Below are 23,984 nucleotides of genomic sequence, written 5' to 3' on the forward strand. Positions count from 1 at the left end.
ATTAATCCAAAAATATTTTAATTCATAAATCTTAGACCCAAAATAATTATATTACCAGTAAGAATGTACCATTTCAACAATTTTTTGTATTTATGTATGTATTAAATTGTGCAGATTTATTGTGATATTTTGGGGTTAAATGTAAAAAAATAAACTCCGGACGCATTACGGTAATGAATTTCTACATGGAAAAATGGTGAAAAAAATATGAATTACTACCTCAACTACAAAAATAGCAATAGTACCACATACAATACACAATGCAGTTTGATATAGAATTGATTATTTTGATTATTTTTGTAATTTTGTCTGTCAATTCCTCACAGACATGACCAAAGGTGGTTTCGTGAGAATCACCCGCCTGCTCTTTTTAACCTCTTGAATTATTTCTTCCTTAACCATTGCAGCCAAACATTCCAGTATCTCGTTTTGAATAGTTTTACTGGTGTATGTTGCATTTTTAGCTTGCTTTTCAAGTCTTTTTTTAGTCATAGGATCATGGTTTCCCAGCAAATCTAACATAGCTAAAAAAACACCTTTTTTTTTTGAGTCAGGATTCTCCCTGTGACCCCGCTGGGCTGTGTTTTCTGTGGCAGTTAGAATCAGAATCTCAGCTAGTGTTTTAATGTAGTTTTGATTTTCAATCACCTGTTTCTTATTTTACTCATCCATTATTCCCATCATTGAGGTATTTCTGTCACTAATTTTCTTGTTTTCTCCCCGTGCAAATATTGCATTTACATGGCTTTCAGATCGGGCATGAGAACAGAAACCACTGTCTTTCATTGTGGCCTTTTTCCAGTTACGATACCCGTCAATTGAGGTGAAAACGGTCTTGGGGGCATCAGGTAAAGAGAAATGTCTACAGGGGAAACAATACGCTGAATCATTGGACTGTGAGTACTCAAGCCATGAATGAGTTTTGTACCAGTCCGTTCTGAAGCTTCTTCTGGCTCCTCCCTGAAGGGTCTTGGGGAAACTCTCCCGTGTCGGCTGAGCTGGCTCCTCACACCTGGACTTGGATATGTCTAGAAAATGGGAGTAAAACATATTCAAACTGTAATAGAGCTTAACTGATTACACATTATAATTAACTAATTATAACACAGTTTGGAGCTGTCATTTATTCAATATGTGTTTAACCTACTGGCTGTGTTAATGCGTGCAGCACAACATTTTGGCCTGGGTGTGTGTATTGTTTTGGGTAATTTTTGAATTTCAACCTCAGCTGCTATAATAGGTCTAAAATACATTGTACACAAAATACTCACAATCTACCCTTTTCCTCATACTCAAAACTATCTAAGGAAAGCAAACATAATTTTTTTGAATTAATAATATATTTATTAGACTGAGGCTAGCCCTGTCTCTTAAATAAACTGTTTTGCAAAATGTCCTTTTGTGTGATTTTTGCATCTTATTCAGATGCATTATACTTTGTATTAACAATTTTCATACCATGTGGACCAACTCGACTGGCCGTTGGTTGCAAGGGCTTAGGAATATTCCTTTCCCCCTCACTGTCTGAGCTCTGCATGCCGTCTTGTTGTCTCTCGCTCTCTCCCTCTTGCACCTTGTCTATGTGATGCTCTCCCTCTTCCGTCTCTTCTTCTCTGTTGTGTTCTCCTTCCTCCTCCTGTCCCTGTTCATCTTTGCCTTCTATCTCATCACTGACACTTTCCTGTTGCTGTTCTTCATCTCCTTCCACCTCCTCATGTCCCTGGTCATTTATCTTGTCACTTCCCTGTTGCTCAGCCTCACTTTCTATCCTCTTTGGTGAGAAAAAAATTGCAATGCCACATTTCCTCTTCATTTCTATAAGATTCAAAGTCCATTTATTACGTTGTTTTCTTTTATATTACCAGTAATCATTATTAATAATGGTGTTCAAATGAAAATGCTGTTTGAGCAAATGCTTGTTGTTTTCCCACTTACTGTGTGCTTCAAACTCCAGCTTGTGGCCAAATCTTTGCTTGCAATCCAAACAGATTCCTGAAATAAGATTCAAAGTTATTATTGAAGAGCAGAATCGTTTAGCCTTGATCAGGTCGTACATCTTGCTAAATGATTGATAATATAAAATATTTCATGCATGACATTTTTTTAAACAAAAACCTAGCTAACGTTCCACGCACACTGTATAGCGACCTTGGGTCCCTTGAAAGGCGCTATATAAATATCATTTATTATTATTATTACGGTAAGTAAAGAGTTACTGATAATAACGTTACTCAACCGGATTTGTATCGTTTCAATATCAGCATTAACGTTATGATTCACATGGACATATCTAACTTCTCTCTTTTCTGTAACTGGAAAACATTAGCTTTGTTCTACACTTATTTCACAGGAGACGTAGTTGATCAGTCTTACCTCATTCCTTCCGTCTACTTCACCGAATGCTTCTCTATTTGTTCTGTCCCGTTCAAAATGAAATCGCCGCCAATCACATTTCAGCTCGCGCCAGGGAGGGGGTAACTGGCTTGCGTCTTGTGGTGCATACACTTGCACTCGGACATTAGAGATTTTTTCTCATAAATGTCCGATGAGCCACAACTTTTATTTCAAAACAAAGCTGCCAACTGGGGTGGCAGCTGGGGTGGCAAGGATGTGTTTTAGGGTGGCAGCTGCCACCCCATGCCACCCCGGTAGATCCGCCCCTGGGTATACCCCCCCCCACCGAGCGGAGCAAGGCAACGAAACTTAAAATAAGAAGCAGCATTTTATGGCACGCTATGCATGGGGCCACCTTGAGGGGGTTTCCCGACATGTTGTTTCAGTAAATTAAAGGGTGTTTCTTGTTGTCGTTGCTGTGGACCTTCTTAATACCTTGGAAAATGCCGTCTAATACTTTTTAATAGCCTTAATTTTCGCTAAATTGATTATCAACTTTGAATACTTTTTAAGACCCCGCGGACACCCTGAATGTTATTTTGAACACTTGGTGGTGGGGTGTTTAAAAGGGGTCATAGGTGACAGGAGAGGAAGTGGACACAGGAGGAAGAGCATACCGATTCTACCAGACGGCCAGCCCAGACGATGCTCATACTACAACTATTGACACAGTGTACTTAAACCTTGGTATGTAAAGCAATGAAACAGCGCGCTATCGGCAGACGGACAGAAAACGAAACAGTGAACATTAGGCCTGTCAATTCTGACGTTACGTCAACAGATGGCGCTGTTCTCACAGAATCAGCCCATGCAAAGACAGTGTTAAATTGAGCGAAATGAGGAATGGCTAAAATGCATGATCTGTTTGGTATTTTTAAAAATAAAAAGTATAAATATGCCTTATATAGGTTTCGTCCTACACTATATTATTCAAATATAGCATGATAGGTCCACTTTAAAGGAACAGTGAACATTATGCCTGTCAATTCTGACGTTACGTCAACAGATGGCGCTGTTGGGATGGGATCTGTAATGGAAAAAGGGATTACCCAACACAAGGCCAATAGATGGGAATTGTTTATTGTAAACTGTGAAAAAAACAAAATATGCTTAATTGCGGCTCCTACACTCTTAGAACCACTATGGTTTTTCTCCTGAGTGAACACGAAGATGTCTTTTGAGAGCACTTGATGTAGTGAACGTTTTCCCACACTCTTCACACCAGTAAGGTTTTTCTCCAGTGTGAATACGGTGATGTGATTCTAGAGAACCTGATGTAGTGAAAGTTGTCCCACACTCTTCACAGCTGTAAGGTTTTTCTCCAGTATGAATACGTTGATGTGATTTGAGAGCACTTGATTGAGTGAAAGTTGTCCCACACTCTTCACAGCTGTAAGGTTTTTCTCCAGTGTGAATACGTTGATGTATTTTTAGATCACCTGATCTAGTGAAAGTTGTCCCACACTCTTCACAGCTGTAAGGTTTTTCTCCAGTATGAATACGTTGATGTGTTTTGAGATGACCTGATTGAGTGAAAGTTGTCCCACACTCTTCACAGCTGTACGGTTTTTGTCCTGTGTGAATACGCAGGTGGCGCTTTAAAGTTCCAGATGTTGTGAAGGATTTGTCACATTGCTGACAGCTGTGACGTCTCTCTCTTCCTTTCGGTTTCTAGAACAGACGGACAGAGAAAGAGAGAAAGTCAATCTAAAAAGCATAAATACACAAGTTACCACAATAAAAACTCACTTAATATAAACCTTGAGTTAACAAAATACTACTTATCAACTGTTTGTCTTTATTATATTTGATACAGTAATACAGCCATATTCTAACCAAAGTATATACCAGAGGTGGGGGACTCGAGTCACATGACTTGACTCGAGTCACATGACTTGTCTATTTTTTGACTTGAGACTTGCTTGACCAACATTGATAAAAGACTCGACTTGACTTTGACTTGGTATTCATGACTTGAGACTTAGGCTTGAGACAGATGACTCGAAAGGACTTTACTTTTTAAAATAGAATATTTGCATTTGTATTGTACGAAGCACCTAGAGGGCAATGAAAGAAAAAAAAGAGAGAGAAAGTCTCTTCTCGTTCGCAGGAGAAAGTAGGAAGTGGAGCGCACAGGAGACAGCCGTTTCATTGCAGACTGTTATGTTTATGTGGGGAAATACATACATTATTTGAGATAGATTTCAAACTCGGACTTCATTTTAGGGACATTTCGGCCAGGGGTGTAGAGTTATTTGTTCAAGCACCGGATCGGCAAAACAGGAGAGTCTGTGAACCAATCAGCCTTGACCTATGTATTCATGTCTGTGACTCACAGTATCTGCTGCCCACAGCTGCTTTATAGAAGACAACCTCCTTCACTTCATGAAATCTCTGCAGCACCAGGAGGCAGTAACGTGTAACTCAGCAGAATCTGAGAAGAGCAGCACCAGCTGCAAAGAGCTGTGCCTTCACTGTGTTTACCTTCATTAGAACAGCTAACGAGCGACCGCAGGCTGCCACACACACACACACACACACCCCCTATTACCTGTTTTATGATTTCAGAGCCCCACTCTCCATTGTTGTTAATGTTGAAAATAAAACTCTAGTTTCATAACCACTGTCTTTTAACTGATTTAAACTGGGGTTATTCATCAGGATTTCGTAGGACTTGACTTGCTTGACTCTCACCCCAGTAACTTGAGACTTGCACATGTATGACTTACTCCCACCTCTGGTATACAGGAGACAGAGGTAGACGGCATCCTGTCACTGCGAGTCTCAGTATGCTCGTCATTTTTGAGAGACCATGCTTTTGATCCTGTGGATTACATTTGCCTTCTGCAGACCATGTCTGGCCATTCAACTTTCCAAGACCCACCTGAGTGACAGCACGAACGGGTATGGCGAGGAGCCCTGGCCTCTACAGACACGAGGCAATGCTAGAGCTACAATGCGATCGGCCTCCTACGAATACACCAAGCCATCTGTGCTCTTCGTTATTGGATGAAATCCCTCGGGAGCCGCTTAGAAACACCAGGAAAAAGAGACGAGGAAGGAGGGGAGGCGTTCAGAATACGGCGGAGATTCAGCCGGCCACCACTTCCATCCATCATTCTCACAAACCTGCGCTCATTGAGCAACAACGTGGACACACTCAGGACATACACAAGGTACTGTCATGAATTTCTCGAGGCCTCTTTATTATGTTTCACGGAAAGTTGGCTCCAATCTACTTGTGTATGTCCTTAGTGTGTCCACGTTGTTGCTCAAGCCAATTGCATTACTTACTTCAACTTGAATTTAGTTTGAAGTCAATTAACGCAGAAATCAGAGTTCAAATGACACACAATATTAAGTTGAACATTATTACGTCAGCACAACTTATAAATTAATGTTTGCAACTTAAAATGTTTATCTAAATCAATTAACTCACATGTTTATCTTGCAACCAGTGCATTTAATTAAGTGGAGGTGAAAGGTCGCCTGAATTCGGTTTTTAGACGTACAGATCACTCATTTTGAAATACTAAACTTAGTTTTCTTTTCTTTCATTTTTCATCCTCGTGTAGAATGCTATCACGAAACACACATTTGGTTGTTTATAGCATAAAGAACATCTGAGTTAATGTGAGGCAGGGAAATAATCATTTGAGTATGTGCATATAAATATGTAATTTACAACAGCTGTAAGATACTTGAAAAGCTTGAAAATGCACCTTGAAAATGCTTGAAAAGTGCTTGAATTTGACTTTGGAAAAGGTGTAAGAATATGGAGTCAGATTTGGGTCAATATTCTCGCGCGTAAAACAAGCTACTCACGAGCGGAAAATGTGCTTTTACACGCCCATAAAATGACCCTCGCGCGCAGATTAAACCCCCGCGAGCGGCTCTGCGCTCGCTCGCAAGAGAGACAGCCCTCTTGCTTGCTCGCGGGAGTGTCAGCCTCGCGGAGTCTGTCTACGGCGGAGTCTGTCTACGGCGGAGTCTGTCTACGGCTTGCTTATCTTTCTTACAGTGCAGACGCTTTTCTGCTTGCTCTTGCCTCTGCTTACTTTTTATGCTGATTTTCCTATTCTTATTCTCTGAAAACTTCGAGCAGCGGCTCCTGGACATTAACTTATCACTGGGACAGTTCATCTTCGTAAATAGACGGAGGGTTTCAGCCATATTTCAACATTTTTACGACGACGTCAGTCTTACAATAGCGTGGCCTAGCAACAGCTAAAGCCTGGTAGGCTACTGCTATTTAGCTTAAGCTAGTTGGTAGCAAAATGCCTCCGTTCTCTACAGATGACTTCCAGAAACTTATACAGAAGATGGCTGTGTTGGAAATGAAAATGCAACGGTTGGAAGTTAACGTGGAAGTGAATGGACTATGTCGTGGGAATGACACGACTTTACCAGTGTTGCAAAAAAATGGAGAAGGGTATGCTAACTCACAGCTAGTTAGCAGCTACAAGGATTCCAAGGAACAGGAGGGCTGTGTACCGGGTAATAAATCTACAAGTGGTAGTCCTCCCTGGAACTCTCTGGGTGCAAAGCCTAAGAGTAAATCATTTCCATGGGATTTGGGAGGACGGATAACAGGCAGAGCCCAGAGCTCCGAAATCTGTGATGCGACCGGCTGGCCTGCATTGTTATCACCCAGGAAGAGCGCCTCTTCAACCCCTATTCATACTAGGAAACAGCAGTGGACAGCTGCTAAAGGGAGAATTACAAACAATCCTCCTAAACCACCAAGTGTGCCAATCCAGAACAGATACGCTCCGCTGACCGAGAACCGGAGATCTGATGACCTGGATAACCTGTCCTCTTCACGCAGCAGGGTAAGGACCAATAGCTACTCTAAAAGTAAAAGGCTAGAGGGAAAGCTAACGACTGGGCCTGAAACTCTGATTGTGGGTGACTCTGCTGTAAGAGATGTAAAAGGTCTGTGTAATAAGAACAACACCAAAGTACTCTGTTTTCCCAAGGATGTGGTCTCTGACTTGGCTGAGAAGATCCTGCATATTGGGGCAGAACATCCGACTGTGAAGAATGTGGTACTGCACATTGGAACAAATGATGTTGTGAAACAACAGTCAGAAGTGCTGAAAGAAGACTTTAAATGTTTGTTGGAAACTGCCAGCTCTCTAAATGCAGAGGTGTTCATCAGTGGCCCTCTACCGCCAGTCAGAAGAGGAGTGGAGAGATTCAGCAGATTGTTTGCACTGAACACCTGGCTTTCAACGCCCTGTACTGACCATTCTGTTCATTTTATTGACAATTTTAACTTTTTCTGGGATCGCAGACATCTTTTCAAGGCAAATGGAGTTTGCCTGAACAAGTCAGGAGTGAAATTGTTTATCTCTAACATATTCAACTGCCTGCGTCATCAATCTGTTCCCTCTGCCAAGGACAAGCGGCAAGAGGAATCAAAACAGGAGAAAGACACAACACATCACGCAGAAAACCCTGAAGAATTATCACTGCACCCGCCTGAGGAATGTTCTGATTATGGGAGACCTATGAGACAAATGGAGGAGTCTCCACTGCCCCGCACCCCCCCCCCCCCCCCCCCTGTCAACGCCTTTGAGGATACTCTGTTCACCCTTTCACCCTCGCCCACCCTCCTGGAGATCGATGAACACACAAAGGAGATACAGAGGGTTGGCACAGATTCCTTCCTGGAGTTCAAAGACCAAACGAAGGCGATACGCAGGGCTGGCACCATGTCCTTTACCCCCGCTCCTCAACGACACCCACCAAAATCACCGCGGAGACGCGCACCATCTCCCCCGTCCTCATCACCGCGCCTACGTCAACCACCTCCCCCCCCTGGCAGCATGTCCTCTACCCCCGCACCATCTCGCCCGTCTCCATCACCGTGCCTACGTCGACCACCTCCCCTCCCTTCGAGGGGGCTTCTGCAGTCTCCGAAGCCTGATAAGGATGTGTGTGTACAAAACACAACAAACTCTTACTGATATGTGATGGGTCCAGGCTCAAGGGCGTATGGCACTCTCAACTCTTTCCAGGACATGTCGGGGCCCTGCCTGCCAGTAGCAAACAAAAACATGACTGATAGTGTGTTTAACAAACTTAAACTAGCTTTATTAAACGTCAGGTCTTTGGCAGGAAAAACATTTTTAATCAATGATTTTATCACTGAGCACAATCTCGATTTTATGTTTTTAACAGAAACTTGGATTGAACAAAATAACAGTGCAGCTGTTCTTATCGAATCAACCCCTCCCAACTTTAGTTTTATGAGTCAGGAAAGAATGCATAAGAAAGAGGGTGGAGTTGCTATTCTGTTCAATGATTCCCTTCAATGCAGGAAGACATCGTATGGAAACTTTGATTCTTTTGAATATGTGGCCCTTCGGCTGAAATGCTCCTCTCGAGCTCTGTTCCTAAATATCTATAGACCACCCAAATACTGTGCAAGCTTTTTTGATGACTTTTTGATTACTGAACTGCTGTCTATAGTGTGTATTGACTTTGACCGTCTAGTCATTGTTGGTGATTTTAACATCCATGTTGACAACCCCCAGGACAGAGGGGCTAAAGAACTGTTTTGTGTTCTTGATAGCTATGGACTGACTCAGCATGTGACGGAGCTCACGCACAATAAGGGGCACACTCTGGACTTAATTATCTCAAAGGGTGTGAATATCTCTAAGGTTGTGGTGACTGATGTTGCACTCTCTGACCATTCCTGTGTTTTCTTTGAGAGCTCTATTTCTGTTCACACAAATGTTCAAAAAGAGGTAACCACAAAGCGATATTTAACTGAAAATACTAGGGAAATGTTTACTCAGAATTTCTCTTCCACACTTGCCCCTGCCAACATCTCAGTAAATGAGCTAGTAGATCATTTTAATTCAAAAATTAAAAATGTTATAGATGCCATTGCTCCAACTAAGGTAAAGGAAGTGACTGGCAAGAAAATATCTCCATGGAGAAAGGCCATGACCGTGAGAGCAGAGAAAAGAGAATGTCGAAAAGCTGAACGCAGGTGGCGAAAAACAAATCTCCAGGTTCACTTTGAAATCTATAAAGAGAGACTTGGCCTTTATAATTTGGAATTGAAAAACGCACGACAATCGTTCTTCTCTGACATCATTACCAAAAACAAAAACAACGCACGTGCCTTGTTTGCTACCGTCGACAGACTAACTAACCCCCCAGTGTCAGTTGCCTCTGAATTTCTATCCACCAGGGCGTGCAATGATTTTGCCTCCTTTTTCACTGACAACATTCAGAACATCAGACAAGCAGTCAGTGCCTCTGCATCAGGAACAGCAAATGTGTTGTCCCTATCTCCACTTAACATCAATTCAGACATCATGACACAATTCCATCAGATTAATGATAAAAACCTAGAGGACATTATTCAACTTCTGAAATCCTCCTCTTGCTGCCTTGATATTATTCCAACAGGATTTTTCAAAGATGTTTTGCCTTGCATGGCCTCAGATCTACTTCATATAGTAAACAAATCTCTTCACTCAGGTATTTTTCCACAGGCCCTGAAAACTGCAGTCATTAAACCGCTCTTAAAAAAGAATAATGTAGATGCTTCAGTAATGAACAATTACAGGCCCATATCAAACCTGCCATTTCTAGGTAAAATCATTGAAAAAGTTGTTTTTCAACAGTTGAGTAATTTCTTGCATTTAAATAACTGTTTGGATGTGTTCCAGTCAGGCTTTCGTCCAAACCACAGCACTGAGACTGCTCTTGTAAAGGTCTTTAATGACATCCACTTAAACACAGACAGTGGCAGAACTTCAGTGTTAGTATTATTAGATCTCAGTGCTGCGTTTGACACTGTTGACCACAGCATATTACTAGACCGACTGGAAAACTGGGTGGGACTTTCGGAAACAGTTCTAAATTTGTTTGAATCCTACTTAAAGGACAGAAACAACGTTGTTTCTATCGGTACATACACATCTGAGTTGACAAATATGACATGTGGGGTTCCTCAAGGCTCCATCTTGGGGCCTCTTCTCTTTAACGTCTACATACTACCACTGGCTCAGATAATGAAGAACAACAAAATAAGTTACCATAGCTATGCAGATGACACACAAATTTACGTAACAATTTCACCAGGAGACTATGCTCCAATTCAAACACTGAGTAAGTGCATTGAACAAATCAATGACTGGATGTGTCAGAACTTTCTCCAATTAAACAAAGATAAAACTGAGGTAATGGTTTTTGGAGCCAAGTCAGAACGTATAAAAGTTAGCGCTGAGCTTCAGTCTGCAATGTTCAAAACAACAGATAGAGCCAGAAATCTAGGTGTAGTCATGGACTCTGACCTGAGTTTCAACAGTCACATTAAAACAGTTACTAAATCAGCCTACTATCACCTGAAGAACATATCTAGGATTAAAAGACTAATGTCACAGCAGGATTTGGAAAAACTTGTCCATGCTTTTATCTTCAGTAGACTGGACTACTGCAATGGTGTCTTCACAGGTCTCACTAAAACATCTATGAGGAAGCTGCAGCTGATTCAGAACGCCGCTGCTCGAGTCCTCACTAACACTAAGAAAGTGGATCACTCCAGTTCTGAAGTCTTTACACTGGCTTCCTGTGTGTCAAAGAATAGATTTCAAAATACTGCTGCTGGTTTATAAAGCACTGAATGGTTTAGGCCCAAAATACATTTCTGACCTCCTGCTAAATGATGAACCATCCAGATCTCTCAGGTCTTCAGGGACTGGTCAGCTTTCTGTCCCCAGAGTCAGAACTAAACATGGAGAAGCAGCGTTCAGTTATTATGCTCCAAATATCTGGAACAAACTCCCAGAAACCTGCAGGTCCGCTGCAACTCTGACTACTTTTAAATCCAGGCTGAAGACTTTTATTTTTGTCGCTGCTTTTAATTGAACTATTCATATCTTAGACTGCACCGTAACTTTTATCCATGTACTTTTTTTCTTTTAATGTTTAATTGACTGCACTGTAACTTTTACCCATGTATTTTTTCTTTTAATGTTTGTTTAATTAGCTTTTCTTTTTAATGACTGATTTTAAATGCCATTTTCTTAATCTCTTTCATTTTTTGTAAAGCACTTTGAATTGCCTTGTGTTGAAAAGTGCTATATAAATAAACTTGCCTTGCCTTGCCTTGCCTTACGTGCGCGTGAAAAGTTTCTGGCAATTTGGGGCGGAGCCACTGGACTTTGATTGACAGCTGCCAGGAAACCCGGGGTTGCCAGGTTTGATAAATGCCTGAACTGCCAAGAGCCGAGCAGTGACGGCAGCAAAATCAGTTGGGCGAGATTGAATGGTAAAGTTGTCCATAAAAAACTATTATATTCGTAAAGTGTACAGCTAATATATATATAATCATATATATATATATATGATTCTGTTTTCTTCAAGGTTGTGTCTTCCTGGTCGAATGTACTTATTGTAAGTCGCTTTGGATACAAGCGTCAGCTAAATGCAATGTAATGTAATGTAATATACATTAATTTGATATAAAACAATATATTTTTCAGTGGGCTGTGACTGTGTCCGTCGAAAACTGCTAGCTACTGTCTGCTGTACGCACCTAGATTTTGCTGCCGTCACTGCTCGGCTCTTGGTAGTTCAGGCATTTATCAAACCTGGCAACCCCGGGTTTCCTGGCAGCTGTCAATCAAAGTCCAGTGGCTCCGCCCCAAAGTGCCAGAAACTTTTCACGCGCGCGTAGACAGACTCCGCGAGGCTGACACTCCCGCGAGCAAGCAAGAGGGCTGTCTCTCAGAGCCGCTCGCGGGGGTTTAATCTGCGCGCGAGGGTCATTTTATGCGCGTGTAAAAGCACATTTTCCGCTCGTGAGTAGCTTGTTTTACGCCCGAGAATATTGACCCAAATCTGACTCCATATAAGAACCCTCTTATGCCTTTGCCTGAAGACGGTGACGAACTTCTCATGGTGTGCACACCTAGACCGGACTTAAAAGACGTTCCTCTGACCAACGCTGACCTCATTTTGTATATTGATGGGTCTGCCTCTCGCGACCAAGGGGGAACTAATCGGGTGGGTTTTCCTGTTGTTTCAGATTCTGCTGTACTCCGTTCCGGACCAATCCCATGTCTCAGCACAAGCAGCAGAGCTCATCGCACTAACTGAAGCCTGCACGTTTGCAGAAGGCAAAACCGTGACTATTTACACTGACGCTATGCTATGCTTTTGGGGGTAGTACACGATTTTGGGGCTATTTGGAAGTGTAGACAATTTCTGAAATCTGATGGCAAACCAGTACTTAACCATGTACTGGTTGCAGGCTTACTAGACGCCACTCTGCTCCCATCTGAAGTTGCAGTCTGTAAATGTGCCGCACACGCAAGCAGCACAGACCCAGTTTCCCTAAGAAATTGGGTCTGCTAATTTACCTGCTGACTCAGCCGCAAAGGCAGCTGCTCTGATTCCTCTCGCACCTCACGCACAATCATTTGTTAAAATCCCTGTCTCCTCCTTCACTGACAAAATGTCGTCACTGACTTCCATGCAGCAGCTCGCTACACCAGTTGAGAAAGCTTTTAAAGCCTAAGACCCCAAAAAAGTGTGGGACACCATGAGAACCGTGACAGGAATGACCTCTTCAGCTAAACCTATTGTGACGGACAAGACATACTTGATCCATACCAATTTGCCTATAAGCAAGGGGGGTTCTTGATAACTATGGTGGGGACCCTCTCATGACATCCAACTATAGGCCCATCAGTATCTTCAACAACAGCTCCTTGTGTTCAAATTGAGAACCATAAGTCTAGTGTTTGTCAACTGGAGTACCGCAGGGCTCTGTATTGGGCCCAATCCTGTTTAGTAGTACATAAATGATCCGCCTTCTGTGTGTGAAGAATGTGATGTATGCTGATGATACAGTTGTGAGCTCACAGCTCCTCATATCTGTTCAGAAACTAGACAGAAGTTAAACAAGTACAAACCACAGACTATCTGTGTCATGGTGAATACAGTCGCTGCTTTATTTATGTCTGTATAGGGCGTTCCGAGCTGAATAAGGGCGTCAAATGAAGGCAAGACGCCCGCCTGGCGGAAACGCTGGAATTAGGAATATACTGTGATGAAGTGCACACTGACCTGAGCTCCAGGGGTCTCTTTCTTCTCCTCCATGCTGCTCATCAGCTGTCCTGATGAAGACCACAGAGCTGCTTCATTATTAATATAATACAAATATTTAGATATAATTCATCATAAACTGTCAGCAGTGAAGAGGAGGAATTCAAAGAGTTTATTCAATGATATGTTCTATTTCTAGATGCTTATATGTAGTGTTTTATCACACCATGTGCAGTGCCGTGTCTTATCTATGCTGCTGTGACGTAAACATGTTCCAAATTGATCCATTTAGTCAATGTGATGCTAAGCAGAGCAGAACATGATAGAAAGGTCAGATAGTTATTAACGTTACATGCACATTACTTTAACCATTACGATAAAAAGTTGGTTTTCTGTGTAAATTATTATTAATACAAATATTTAGATATAATTCATCATAATCTGTGTAGCAACTTACATTCTAACTTACAGCTCACAGTTTGTTCACTTTTATTTCATTAAAATGACTTTATTCACATAGAAAGTGACATTAATGGTTGTTTGAACCACTGTTATAGCGCTATCCGTGTGTAACTATCACTAAGTTAACACAGAAAGCAAACATTAGCTAGTGAGACTGTTTAATGTACTCCATGTATACAGTATTTTCTGTATATTGTGTATTCTTTAGATACTCTAGTGATATGTGTCCTGTGTGTATACTTGCTGCTAATGCTTCATTTGTATTATATCTTATTGTATCTTTTAAATATGTTTAACTCGTGTAATGCCTGAAAACACTTCTGCTGTGACACATTCATTTCCCACTTTAAGATAAATCATTATTTAAATAAAGTATATCTATTTACCTAATGAGCTAAACCGTCGCTTAGCTTAGCGTTAGCTGCTAACTGAAGAACCCCATTCATTGCAATGGGACAAACGCTACGTCACGGCGAATGGCGATGCTAATAAGCTAGTTAGCATATATTTAAAACCATATCTATGGTAAAGAGCACCAACACAACAACTCAAACCGTCTTAAAGACAACTGGTGTAATAAATAACTAGCATAAAGTCAGCTGAGCATTACAAATCAACTGTTACTCCCCCAGAGCCGACCTGGAATAATAACTGTAGCTGTTAGCCGATAGCCGTTAGCTGTTAGACTGAAGATTACAGCTGTTGTGTTGAATAAAATAACTTCTGATTCGTGATTAACTGTAAACTAAGAGGTTTAATCCACTCACTACCACCACTTCTTCTTCTTCTTCTTCTTCTTCTTCTTCTTCTTCTTCTTCTTCTTCTTCTTCTTCTTCTGTGTTTATTGGCGGTTGGCAAACCAACTTGTAGGCGCATTACCGCCACCAACTGGACTGGAGTGTGGACAAGAGACTATGCAGAAAACAAGAAACAAAAGAAACAAAAGAAAGAACCAAAACTCTAGATTATTTTAAATGTATCAATTTCTCTTAGAAATTTAATAATCTCACAATATATATTGCCTGATGTTTTCCCTAACAGCCCTGATAGCGACAAGTCATGGAATTTTGCTTTCTTCAGTGTCTGGAAAAGCACATTTCTCTGAGTACTATATTTCCTGCAAAGCAGTAAAACATGCCCAACAGTTTCTGGCTGGCTGCAGTGTGTACACTTTCCGGTTGGATGCTTTCCTATTATACTTAAAGTATGATTGAGACCTGTATTATACTTAAAGTATGATTGGGACCTGTATTATACTTAAAGTATGATTGAGACCTGTATTATACTTAATATATGATTGAGACCTGTATTATACTTAAAGTATGATTGAGACCTGTATTATACTTAAAGTATGATTGAGACCTGTATTATACTTAAAGTATGATTGAGACCTGTATTATACTTAATGTATGATTGAGACCTGTATTATACTTAATGTATGATTGAGACCTGTATTATACTTAATGTATGATTGAGACCTGTATTATACTTAATATATGATTGAGACCTGTATTATACTTAAAGTATGATTGAGACCTGTATTATACTTAAAGTATGATTGAGACCTGTATTATACTTAAAGTATAATTGAGACCTGTATTATACTTAAAGTATGATTGAGACCTGTATTATACTTAATGTATGATTGAGACCTGTATTATACTTAAAGTATGATTGAGACCTGTATTATACTTAAAGTATGATTGAGACCTGTATTATACTTAAAGTATGATTGAGACCTGTATGACCTATTCTCATCCGAGAAATGACATGTTCCTCCCTTCTTTTAAACCCCACCTTCCTTCCATCCCCCACATACCTTTGAATGTTATAAAGATGTCTTCCTGTATCACTAAGGTCCCAATGATCTTGCCATGTTGTTTGTGCATATTTCTGAATGAATGTTTGAACCTCCGCTTTGCTGAGTGGAACTTCTATGTCTATGTTCATACTTCTGAGTGTTTGTTTGGCCAGAATATCCACCTGTTCATTTCCCTCCACACCAACATGAGCAGGAACCCAGATGAAACGAGTTGCTATGCCTTTGATTTGCATTTGATATACAATTATACATATTTCATTTATGATGTCCATTCTAGATGAAGATCTGCCTGATCGTATACTTGATAATGCTGAAAAGCTGTCAGATGCAATTACACTGTTATATCTGGCTCCGCCCTCTACTGGACTCTATGGGTACTACCTTACCCTGCGAGCATTCTCCCACTGAGACTTCTTTAGACGTAGCCGGCCTTGGGCAGGGCCTACCTGAATGCGCGCGCATCACACCGTATAAAAGGAGGCCTCACCTCCTGACTATCATCCTTTTCTCTTCAGCGGCGGAAGTGTTTTCACGGAGCTTAAAAAGACGAGAGAATAGAGAGTTATGGAGTCAGTTCTTGACCACAGGACCTGTCCGAAATGTCCTAACCTGATCGCGGGAGCGGATCCACACCCCTTCTGCTTCCTATGTATGGGGCCTGACCACGCCGTGAGCTGTATGGGCCCGACACCGATATGCTCAGCCTGCCAGATGCTTCATCGGCTCACACGTGAGCATCGTGGGCAGCATTTCCTGTCGGCGGAGGCCCCGCAGGAGGAGGTGGAGGATTCGGAGCTCGACGTCGTCGAGATGGGCGAGTCAGGAGAGGAGGAAGTGCCGTTCCGGTTCTCCCTTCCGTGGGGCCAGTCAACCCCGATTCCGGAGGAAGAGGACGCCTCGGTGTCTGGAGGTCCGACTCTCAGGTCTGCGCGGAGGGATTTCCCAGCGGTGATGACCCTGGCGGCGGAGCGTGTAGGCCTACAGCTCCCCCCACCGCTGCCACCGAGGCCTATAGGCCGCCTGAGACCGGGGTATTACGGCCCGGTGCATCCAGCGCAGCCGACCTTCGTTTCGCCCCAGCTGCCTGATATATGGCGGTGTGTGGAGGCGACATGGCAGCAGCCATTTAAAACGAAGGCCCCAGTAGCCGCTATGGCAGGCATCATCAAGGTGGAGGGCCGCGCGGAAACAGCGTGTTCGGGTGTGCCCCCCCTTGATGAGAGCCTGGCCCATCTGCTTCCGGGGGCGGCTGGTTGGGCGGAGGGTAAGCAAACCCTGCCCCAGCTGCCCCGGGACCGAGACATACTGGAATATCTGGACAAGATGTTCAAGCTCGGTACGCAGATGGCGGCTGCAGCAAACAATCTCGGCGTGTTGGGCGTCTCCCTGATCACCCCTCAGGCAGTCGCCCCCGCCCTCCTCTCTCAAGAGGGGAGCGATTATTCGGACCGCGCTATAGGTCAGATGAACAATCTGATTCATGGCGTGGCCGCTGCAGCAGGGCGGGTGATTTCCTTGGCCACAGTGGCGTCTCGTCACGTGTGGTTGGGACTCACTGCCCTATCTAAGAAGGACCGAGAAGATCTCCTCGGAGCCCCCGTGTCTACGGAGGGGCTCTTTGGGTCAATCTCCTCGGTCACCCAGCGCTTCAGCCGCCTGGAGGAGGAACGGGTCCAGCTTAGCCGGATGCTACCGCTGGCCCCTCCTCCGGCCCCGCTACGTGCTCCTCCATGCATTTCCATGCAGGCGAGGGAGCGCAGCGCGACAATGAAGCGGAGGGAGAGGCGCCGGCACGGGGGTCCCGTTGCTGCGGCGCCCTCCACCTCTACGGCCCATCCCGTGGTGCCGACATATCGGCAGCCACGGGCAGGGCCGTATCCAGGATTTCCTAAATACCGAGGTCCAAACATGTTTGGGGGGTTCGGGGGATACCCCCCAAGATTTTTGGAATTGTCATGATCTAGTTAGGTGCTTTTTAAATCCTGTGGGGGGGTCACACATTGGATAATATATTGATTTCAAACCATGTCAGTGGGCTGACACATCAATTATTTTTGGAAGTGTGATGCATGAGAATCAGTTGATTGTTACTATTAATGATCTGGACATGCAGAAGAGGCTAAAATGATCACAAAACATTGTCAACATTCATTTTCCATGTCTCTCTCCTTTCCATAACCTGCACCCTCTCTCATCGTCTTTAGTCTCTCTGTCTTCTTCCTGTTCATTACTCTCTCTGTCCTCTTCTCTCTCTCTTTGTTCAATCTCTCCCTCGTTGCTCACTTTTTGCTCCTCCTCACTTGTCGCTCCTGCCAGTGAATTAAAAGCAATTTAGTTCATTTCACTTGTTTGTTTGCACTTTTTGTTTTATTTAAATCTGTTTTGTTTGATTCTCCAAAGAGAACAAAGATGTAAGCAAATTGTGTTTTATAAAATGGTATGTTATGACATAACTGCACCTTTTTTTTTTTTTACAATTATGCCTATTGTCTATATTGTAAATGAAGACTATTGTTATAAATAGATGGGCTTATTAAGCCTACATTATTTTGTGAGACTGTCCCTGCAGTTCCTCCCTGACTTCCATCTCTTTCTCTCTCTGCCTGTCCTGTCTCTTCCTTACCAAAGCTGAGCTTCGACTGACGTAGTCTTTTCATTATATCTGAGTCAGTGTAAAAAGAAAACAATACAATTTTATATCTCCAATGTTTTACTCAAATTGAAATGAAAAAAGCATTACAACGTTTGTTAAAAGGTAATCCTTTTGACATTGGATGAATGTAATTAACTTTAGCTCTCTAGCTAGTTTATTCACGCAATTTAAATCAAAGTATAGCCTATAGCTGCAATATAAGTTAGTGTGCATGTTGTCGCACGTCCACTGACTAACGTAGAGCGTTCACACAGGATCTGCTGGTCATATGATGTCCTGTGAGGAACAGAAACACAAGCAGCCCGCTGGACTCAGATCTCTAGATACCTCATCACTCCTCCGCTGATCCTGTTCAAGTCCGAGCTGCGGTGGTTTGTTGATACATGTCGTCTTCTTCTGTTTGCTTTAATCGAGGCTACGTAGTTATGCAGCGCCCCCATCGTCAGTAAATGGAAGTACTACAAAGAATCCCGTTTAGTGCAATTATTTCACAAGTTTTGTTACACAGCTCGAAAAATATTACCGAGGTCCGGACCTCGGTGACCTCAATGGTGGATACGGCCATGCGCGAAACCCGGACATTTTCATGAATTTATAAACCCCCCCCCCCCCGGACAGGGCGTGAAAAGAGGACATGTCCGGGCGAAAGAGGACGTTTGGTCATCCTAAACTACACCATTGTTTGGTTTCAATGGTAGCACGTCCCTTTAGTAGTGCGCGCAACTGAAAGTCTGAGAGGGTGAGGAAGATATATCACAGAAAACTGAACAAGAATGGACAACTCCACCCTCTGCTCACTCCTTTCCTGTAAAAGGAGTGAGCAGAGGGTGGAGTTGTCCATTCTTGTTCAGAAGAATGGACAACAACCACACGGTTTTGAAATGCTCCCGATTTCATTTCTGAGGTGTCAATGTTGGCAAGTATGGTTGTACGTGAAACCACTTGGTAATATATAAATATGTATATGTTGAAGCCTGTTATGATCAATTGTGATTAAAACTTTATCTAAAAAGTAAAGCTGATGATGGATTACTGTGGTGGAGTTAAAATAACAATAGCCTATTTCTTTTTGAAATGTGATGGAGTAGAAGGATAGTAACTGTGATTATTCATGTTAAGTAGCCCACAAGTAAATAAAACAATTGCAAGTGCAATAAGAAGCTACAGGAACGTTAATCTACGTCGGTAATATTAACTTTATTTAATACAACATTTACGGTACAAGATTTACATCATACAGCCCATGTAGTAGGGCTGTGCAATTAATCGTATTTTAATCGCAATTACCATTTTGGCTTGCAACGATTACGAAAACAACGTAATCGAAATAAAACGATTATTAATTAAAAAAAAAAAAAAAATGTAATTATTATTTTTTTTAATTGTTTTTTCAGTTGAATTATACTTAAAGTTCAGGGTAATCAACTCTTAACATACGGTTAACTTTTTTTTTCAATAAATGGATGTTTTCAAAGTAAATGGATAATCGTTTTTAATAATCGTGATCAATTATTGACCAAAATAATCGTGATAATGATTTTTGCCATAATCGCACAGCCCTACCATGTAGTATAATATTTTACAAATGATGAATTACAGCAAACATGTGCATTATTACAGCTCCGTGGGCTCACTGGCAGTAAGGCGATATGGGTCCGTTGTTATTGTGCATCCATGGGTAAAGAGAAACTCATGTAGTACTGGACACGTAACATGAACGTGCCGGGCGGCGCGGTCCCATGGGTTAGATGCGCGTTCATAATGCCGAGGGAAATAACTCTCAGAATAACGTTATTAGCACATTTTTACAACTTGAGGAACGAATGTTTTTAATAAGGGCTATACAAGTGTTCATACTGGGTAGTTTATTTAGTTTAAAAAAAAGTATCCAACGAGTTACAGACCACTTTTTCCCAATGTAAGTCAATGGGAAAAAGTCTTCCGGGCCCAGCAACCTAAAGGAAGTGTAGTACCACCTGTAGTGGCTATTTGTCAACAACACCAAAGTTTCAAAAGGCCACTGAGGCACCAGTTAGCAGATCTTACGCAGATCAGGAGCCGGTAATTAATCCATTGTCCAGACAAGGCATCAACGTTTTCGTTGTATTTATTAGCTTCACCTTGCGGGAACAATACAGCAAAAGGTGTTGAAATGTTTACTCAGCCCTGACACTGGTAAAAAACCATATACCTTCCCGGTGCCCACTGACTGCTGCTGTGCCCTGATTGACTTAAATAAACCCAGCTGTGTGCCCAAATTGACCCATCACCTTCAAAATAAAAGCATCTTAGCTGGAACACAACTTAACTTAAATAATATGGCTGTAAATCAATTAATTCTACAAAACAAAAAATAACAAATAAATACATTAAATAAATGTGAAAAATACTGAATAGCTTCCACATGCCGGCCCCTAATTGTGAGAATCACAATTACCCTTATGTAAAACATATAAGGGAGCTATTCTCTCTATCCATGAGCCATAGTGTCTTCTGTGTCACCTTCTCTGTAGCCACTGAAAGATAAACAGATGGTAAGAAGACAGGAAGAGAAAATAGATAGAATTGTCCATGATCTTATTCTGTGGCCTCCACCAGCAGGCAGATCTTCGTCACAGGTCTCTCCAAGACGCTGGTTTTGGTTTGGATGCACACAGAGCGGACCAATCCTTTGGAGTCAGACTTGGTTCCTTTTTCTTTTGACTCAGAAGCAACATAAGTCTTTTAAGTTCAAGGAACCAGGCAACAGACGTTTTAAGCTTCTTCCAAGATGAGAAGTAGTTGATGAGATGGTCTGTTGGATTTTCTGAATCCTTAACAATAGCATTCACTGCTGCTTCTCTTTTGACCTCCGGGTCATCAGTGGGAATGACTGAATCCATTTCCAGTGTAGGCCACTCACTCTCAGGCAAATACAGGAGTTCTGGGCCTTTAATCCATTTTCCACGTGTGAGAAATTCTTCGGCTCTTAATCCACGTGAGGCTTCGTCAGCAGGATTGGCCTTGGAGCCCACATACTTCCACTGGTCAACATCTGTAGCTTCTCTGATCTCAGTGACAACTGACGTATGAAAACGTCTGGTTTCATTGGAGATGTATTTGATGACAGTCGTGCTATCGGTTCAAAACACTGACTTCTCCAGTTGAATACATTTAAATACACAATATAAAATATCAAGAAGACACTGTAGTGATCTCTAAAACAGTTGAGTGCAGGACGTCCAAAGATATTAACAGGAGGATGCAAAACAGACCAACTAGGCTTTATTTAAACATTAAACATTACTTTAAGTTAAGGTCTTCTTGAATAAGAAAAAAACGTTGGGGTTATCCACAGATAAATATGAAGTCTGACAAAGTACTTAACGTCCAATATATTGCATAGTTTATTTTGGCACTTGACAATCACCTTCCCTGAATTTGATTCTGGGTAGTGTAGTGCCTTCGGAAACTGTAGTGTCAAAACTCCTATTTGTTTCTCTGAATCGAAGGTTAAACACACAAAAGCATTGTACACCATTTAAACCAATCAATATTGTGTAATTAACAAGGATAAACTGATGTTTTCTAGTGGATGAGTAATGCAGATATCACTGTGTAATAATTTGACAGTGAGGGGATACTTCCGGTTTTATTGTGAAAACTTAGAGACCGGAAAAACAGTTTTCACCCACGCTAACTTTACATGGAAGCTGCACACACGTTATCCTGGCGAGACCTCAGATCATCTTCGTAATATCTATCAAACTATTGTAGTGGACATTTCTTTTCTGCACCTTATATGCTAAAACCAAATGCTTCTCAAAGCATCGTCTAACACTACTGTACCATTTTCCAATTATGTGCTGTTTTCTCTGCATACTCTAATGGGGGTTTTCTTCCCAAGCGCTTCAAGGCCACAGAGCTGATTTGGCAGACTATGTTGAGACTACTCCTCTTCACACAAAGTCTCACAAGACTTTTTAACCTTTTAAGACCTTTTTTAAGACCCTTTCCATACATTTTAAGACCTCATCGCAACTTCGAGTTCTAACCGGTTACAATTACCTTGGCGACACTTTACCTCATATTTCTATATTGATTAGCTAAACAGAGTGCAGACAGACGACTGAAGCCTCCTCTCCACATGAACTTCAACCTCTCTGTGAAGGTGAGGGTTAATGCAGTATGCTGCTTTGTTGCTTCTGTACTCTGTGCTCTTTCATTCCAGTCAAACTCCTCAGAAACCATTAGAAACCAGTATTTGACCAATAAACAAAACAATTGACAAAACTTTGAACTATGAAATATATGAAACTTTGGTGAGCTTCAGCGGGGTAATGCCATATAGGAGCTCCCTCACAAATACCCAGGGGTTCAATTGGGCTGGGGCTGTCCGGGGCTAAGCCCGGCACATAGGACGATGCTCTGACGTCATCACCCTCACACATTTGTCTACAAAAAACGATATATATGTTAAGACTTTTCTCGTTCTTAATATAGACTATATTTAGGGTCGATATGTGTTGACCTCACTTTAATATAGCAGATCTCTGTGACCGGATATAGTTTGGCTTAGACCCCGGCCCCACGAGGACGCATACAGTAAAACACATACGCAAAAAAGTATTCCGTTCACACGCATTCGATTCATTAACGCGTCCGTTCACACTAGACCGCTGGAAACGCTGTAGTACATATGCCAGGCCTGTAAGTGGCGCTGCTGCCGCCACAAAATACACCAAAGGCAGCGAAGAAGACCCCGGAGCATGGTTGCCCTTCTGTTTATTCTCCGCGGTGGACGGCGTTTTCTCCTGCTGTATATCTCTCAGGTATACCCCCCCCACCGAGCGGAGCAAGGCAACGAAACTTAAAATAAGAAGCAGCATTTTATGGCACGCTATGCATGGGGCCACCTTTACCTCATTCACACCAACGCAACTCCGGTTCAAGCTTTGTGCTAGAGCTTTTCAGGTTCAGAACCAGTTCTTCGGTTTAGCTCTGGCTCTTTTCACACCGCCCAGAGTCCGACTGGTAATGCGGTGTTGCGTCATCGTTTGCGTCATGGCGTAACCGTTTGCGTGCCTGCTTCATAAAGCCAAACCGCGCGGATGAAATCAGTTGCATTCATTTCTTATGGCTCTATCTGCAGCTTTTCCGGAGTCATTTCTGTGGTTTAGTTATATTCTTATAAAAAAGTGTACTCGTGTCAATAAAGGTTTTTTTAAAACACAACTGCTTCCGAGGTCGGTCTTATTTCTTAAGGTGAACTGAACCATGAGTGTGGAGTAACGTTGTATCTTTCATTTAAATGAACTGTAACCTTCACCCAGGTATGTAACAGCTGTTCTCAAATGAACACGTGAAGTAAAGTTTAATATTTATAGTTTTATAGATTTATAATGAGAGGTGATCAACGTGAATGCTCAGGTTCCACCTTAACATGCAGACACGTTGCTTCACCATGAGCAGAAACCTTTATATATACAGTCTATGGCAGAAACACTGAAACTCTTAAAGTTGTTAAGTTTCTCCATCGTTGTACAAACTGGATAAAACGAGGGCTTTTTGTTGTTGTCCAGGAGTTGATCTGTC

At 42.1% G+C, this 23,984-nt stretch overlaps 2 protein-coding genes across 3 annotated transcripts in view; both read right to left on the minus strand.

Moving 5' to 3' along the window:
* Positions 1 to 354: 354 nt before the first annotated feature.
* On the minus strand, positions 355 to 2,562 carry LOC117551924. Of its 2 annotated transcripts, none has more exons than XR_004569875.1 (2): positions 1,936 to 2,562; positions 355 to 1,028 (listed from the first exon to the last, which is right to left on the minus strand). XR_004569875.1 is itself a non-coding variant. In XM_034225005.1 (2 exons), the coding sequence occupies exons 1-2, from the start codon at positions 1,811 to 1,813 to the stop codon at positions 661 to 663; spliced, it is 723 nt and encodes a 240-aa protein (XP_034080896.1). In that variant the 5' UTR covers positions 1,814 to 1,846; the 3' UTR covers positions 355 to 660. The 2 variants fall into 2 exon arrangements, 1 of the variants encoding a protein (XP_034080896.1); XM_034225005.1 differs by lacking the exon at positions 1,936 to 2,562 and adding an exon at positions 1,459 to 1,846.
* An 893-nt stretch (positions 2,563 to 3,455) lies between these two features.
* Positions 3,456 to 23,984, minus strand: part of LOC117551928 (zinc finger protein 420-like) — a 38,671-nt gene continuing 18,142 nt past the window's right edge. The window contains exons 4-5 of the mRNA XM_034225010.1: positions 5,551 to 5,553; positions 3,456 to 4,036 (exon numbers count right to left, since the gene is read on the minus strand). Of these exons, the coding sequence (XP_034080901.1) occupies positions 3,535 to 4,036; positions 5,551 to 5,553 (505 nt within the window). The 3' untranslated portion in view covers positions 3,456 to 3,534. The remainder of the gene's footprint in view (positions 4,037 to 5,550; positions 5,554 to 23,984) is intronic.

This window comes from Gymnodraco acuticeps, unplaced genomic scaffold, assembly GCF_902827175.1.
Source record: "Gymnodraco acuticeps unplaced genomic scaffold, fGymAcu1.1, whole genome shotgun sequence".
In the NCBI taxonomy this organism is placed as follows: domain Eukaryota; kingdom Metazoa; phylum Chordata; class Actinopteri; order Perciformes; family Bathydraconidae; genus Gymnodraco; species Gymnodraco acuticeps.

What these genes read in the sequence shown, in the direction of transcription:
- LOC117551924 (XM_034225005.1), bottom strand. Translation starts at nt 1,813, where the DNA reads ATGAAGAGGAAATGTGGCATTGCAATTTTTTTCTCACCAAAGAGGATA. An exon ending in CAGTCGAGTTGGTCCACATG is followed by an intron (nt 1,029 to 1,458) that starts GTATGAAAATTG and finishes CCCATTTTCTAG; the next exon opens with ACATATCCAAGTCCAGGTGT.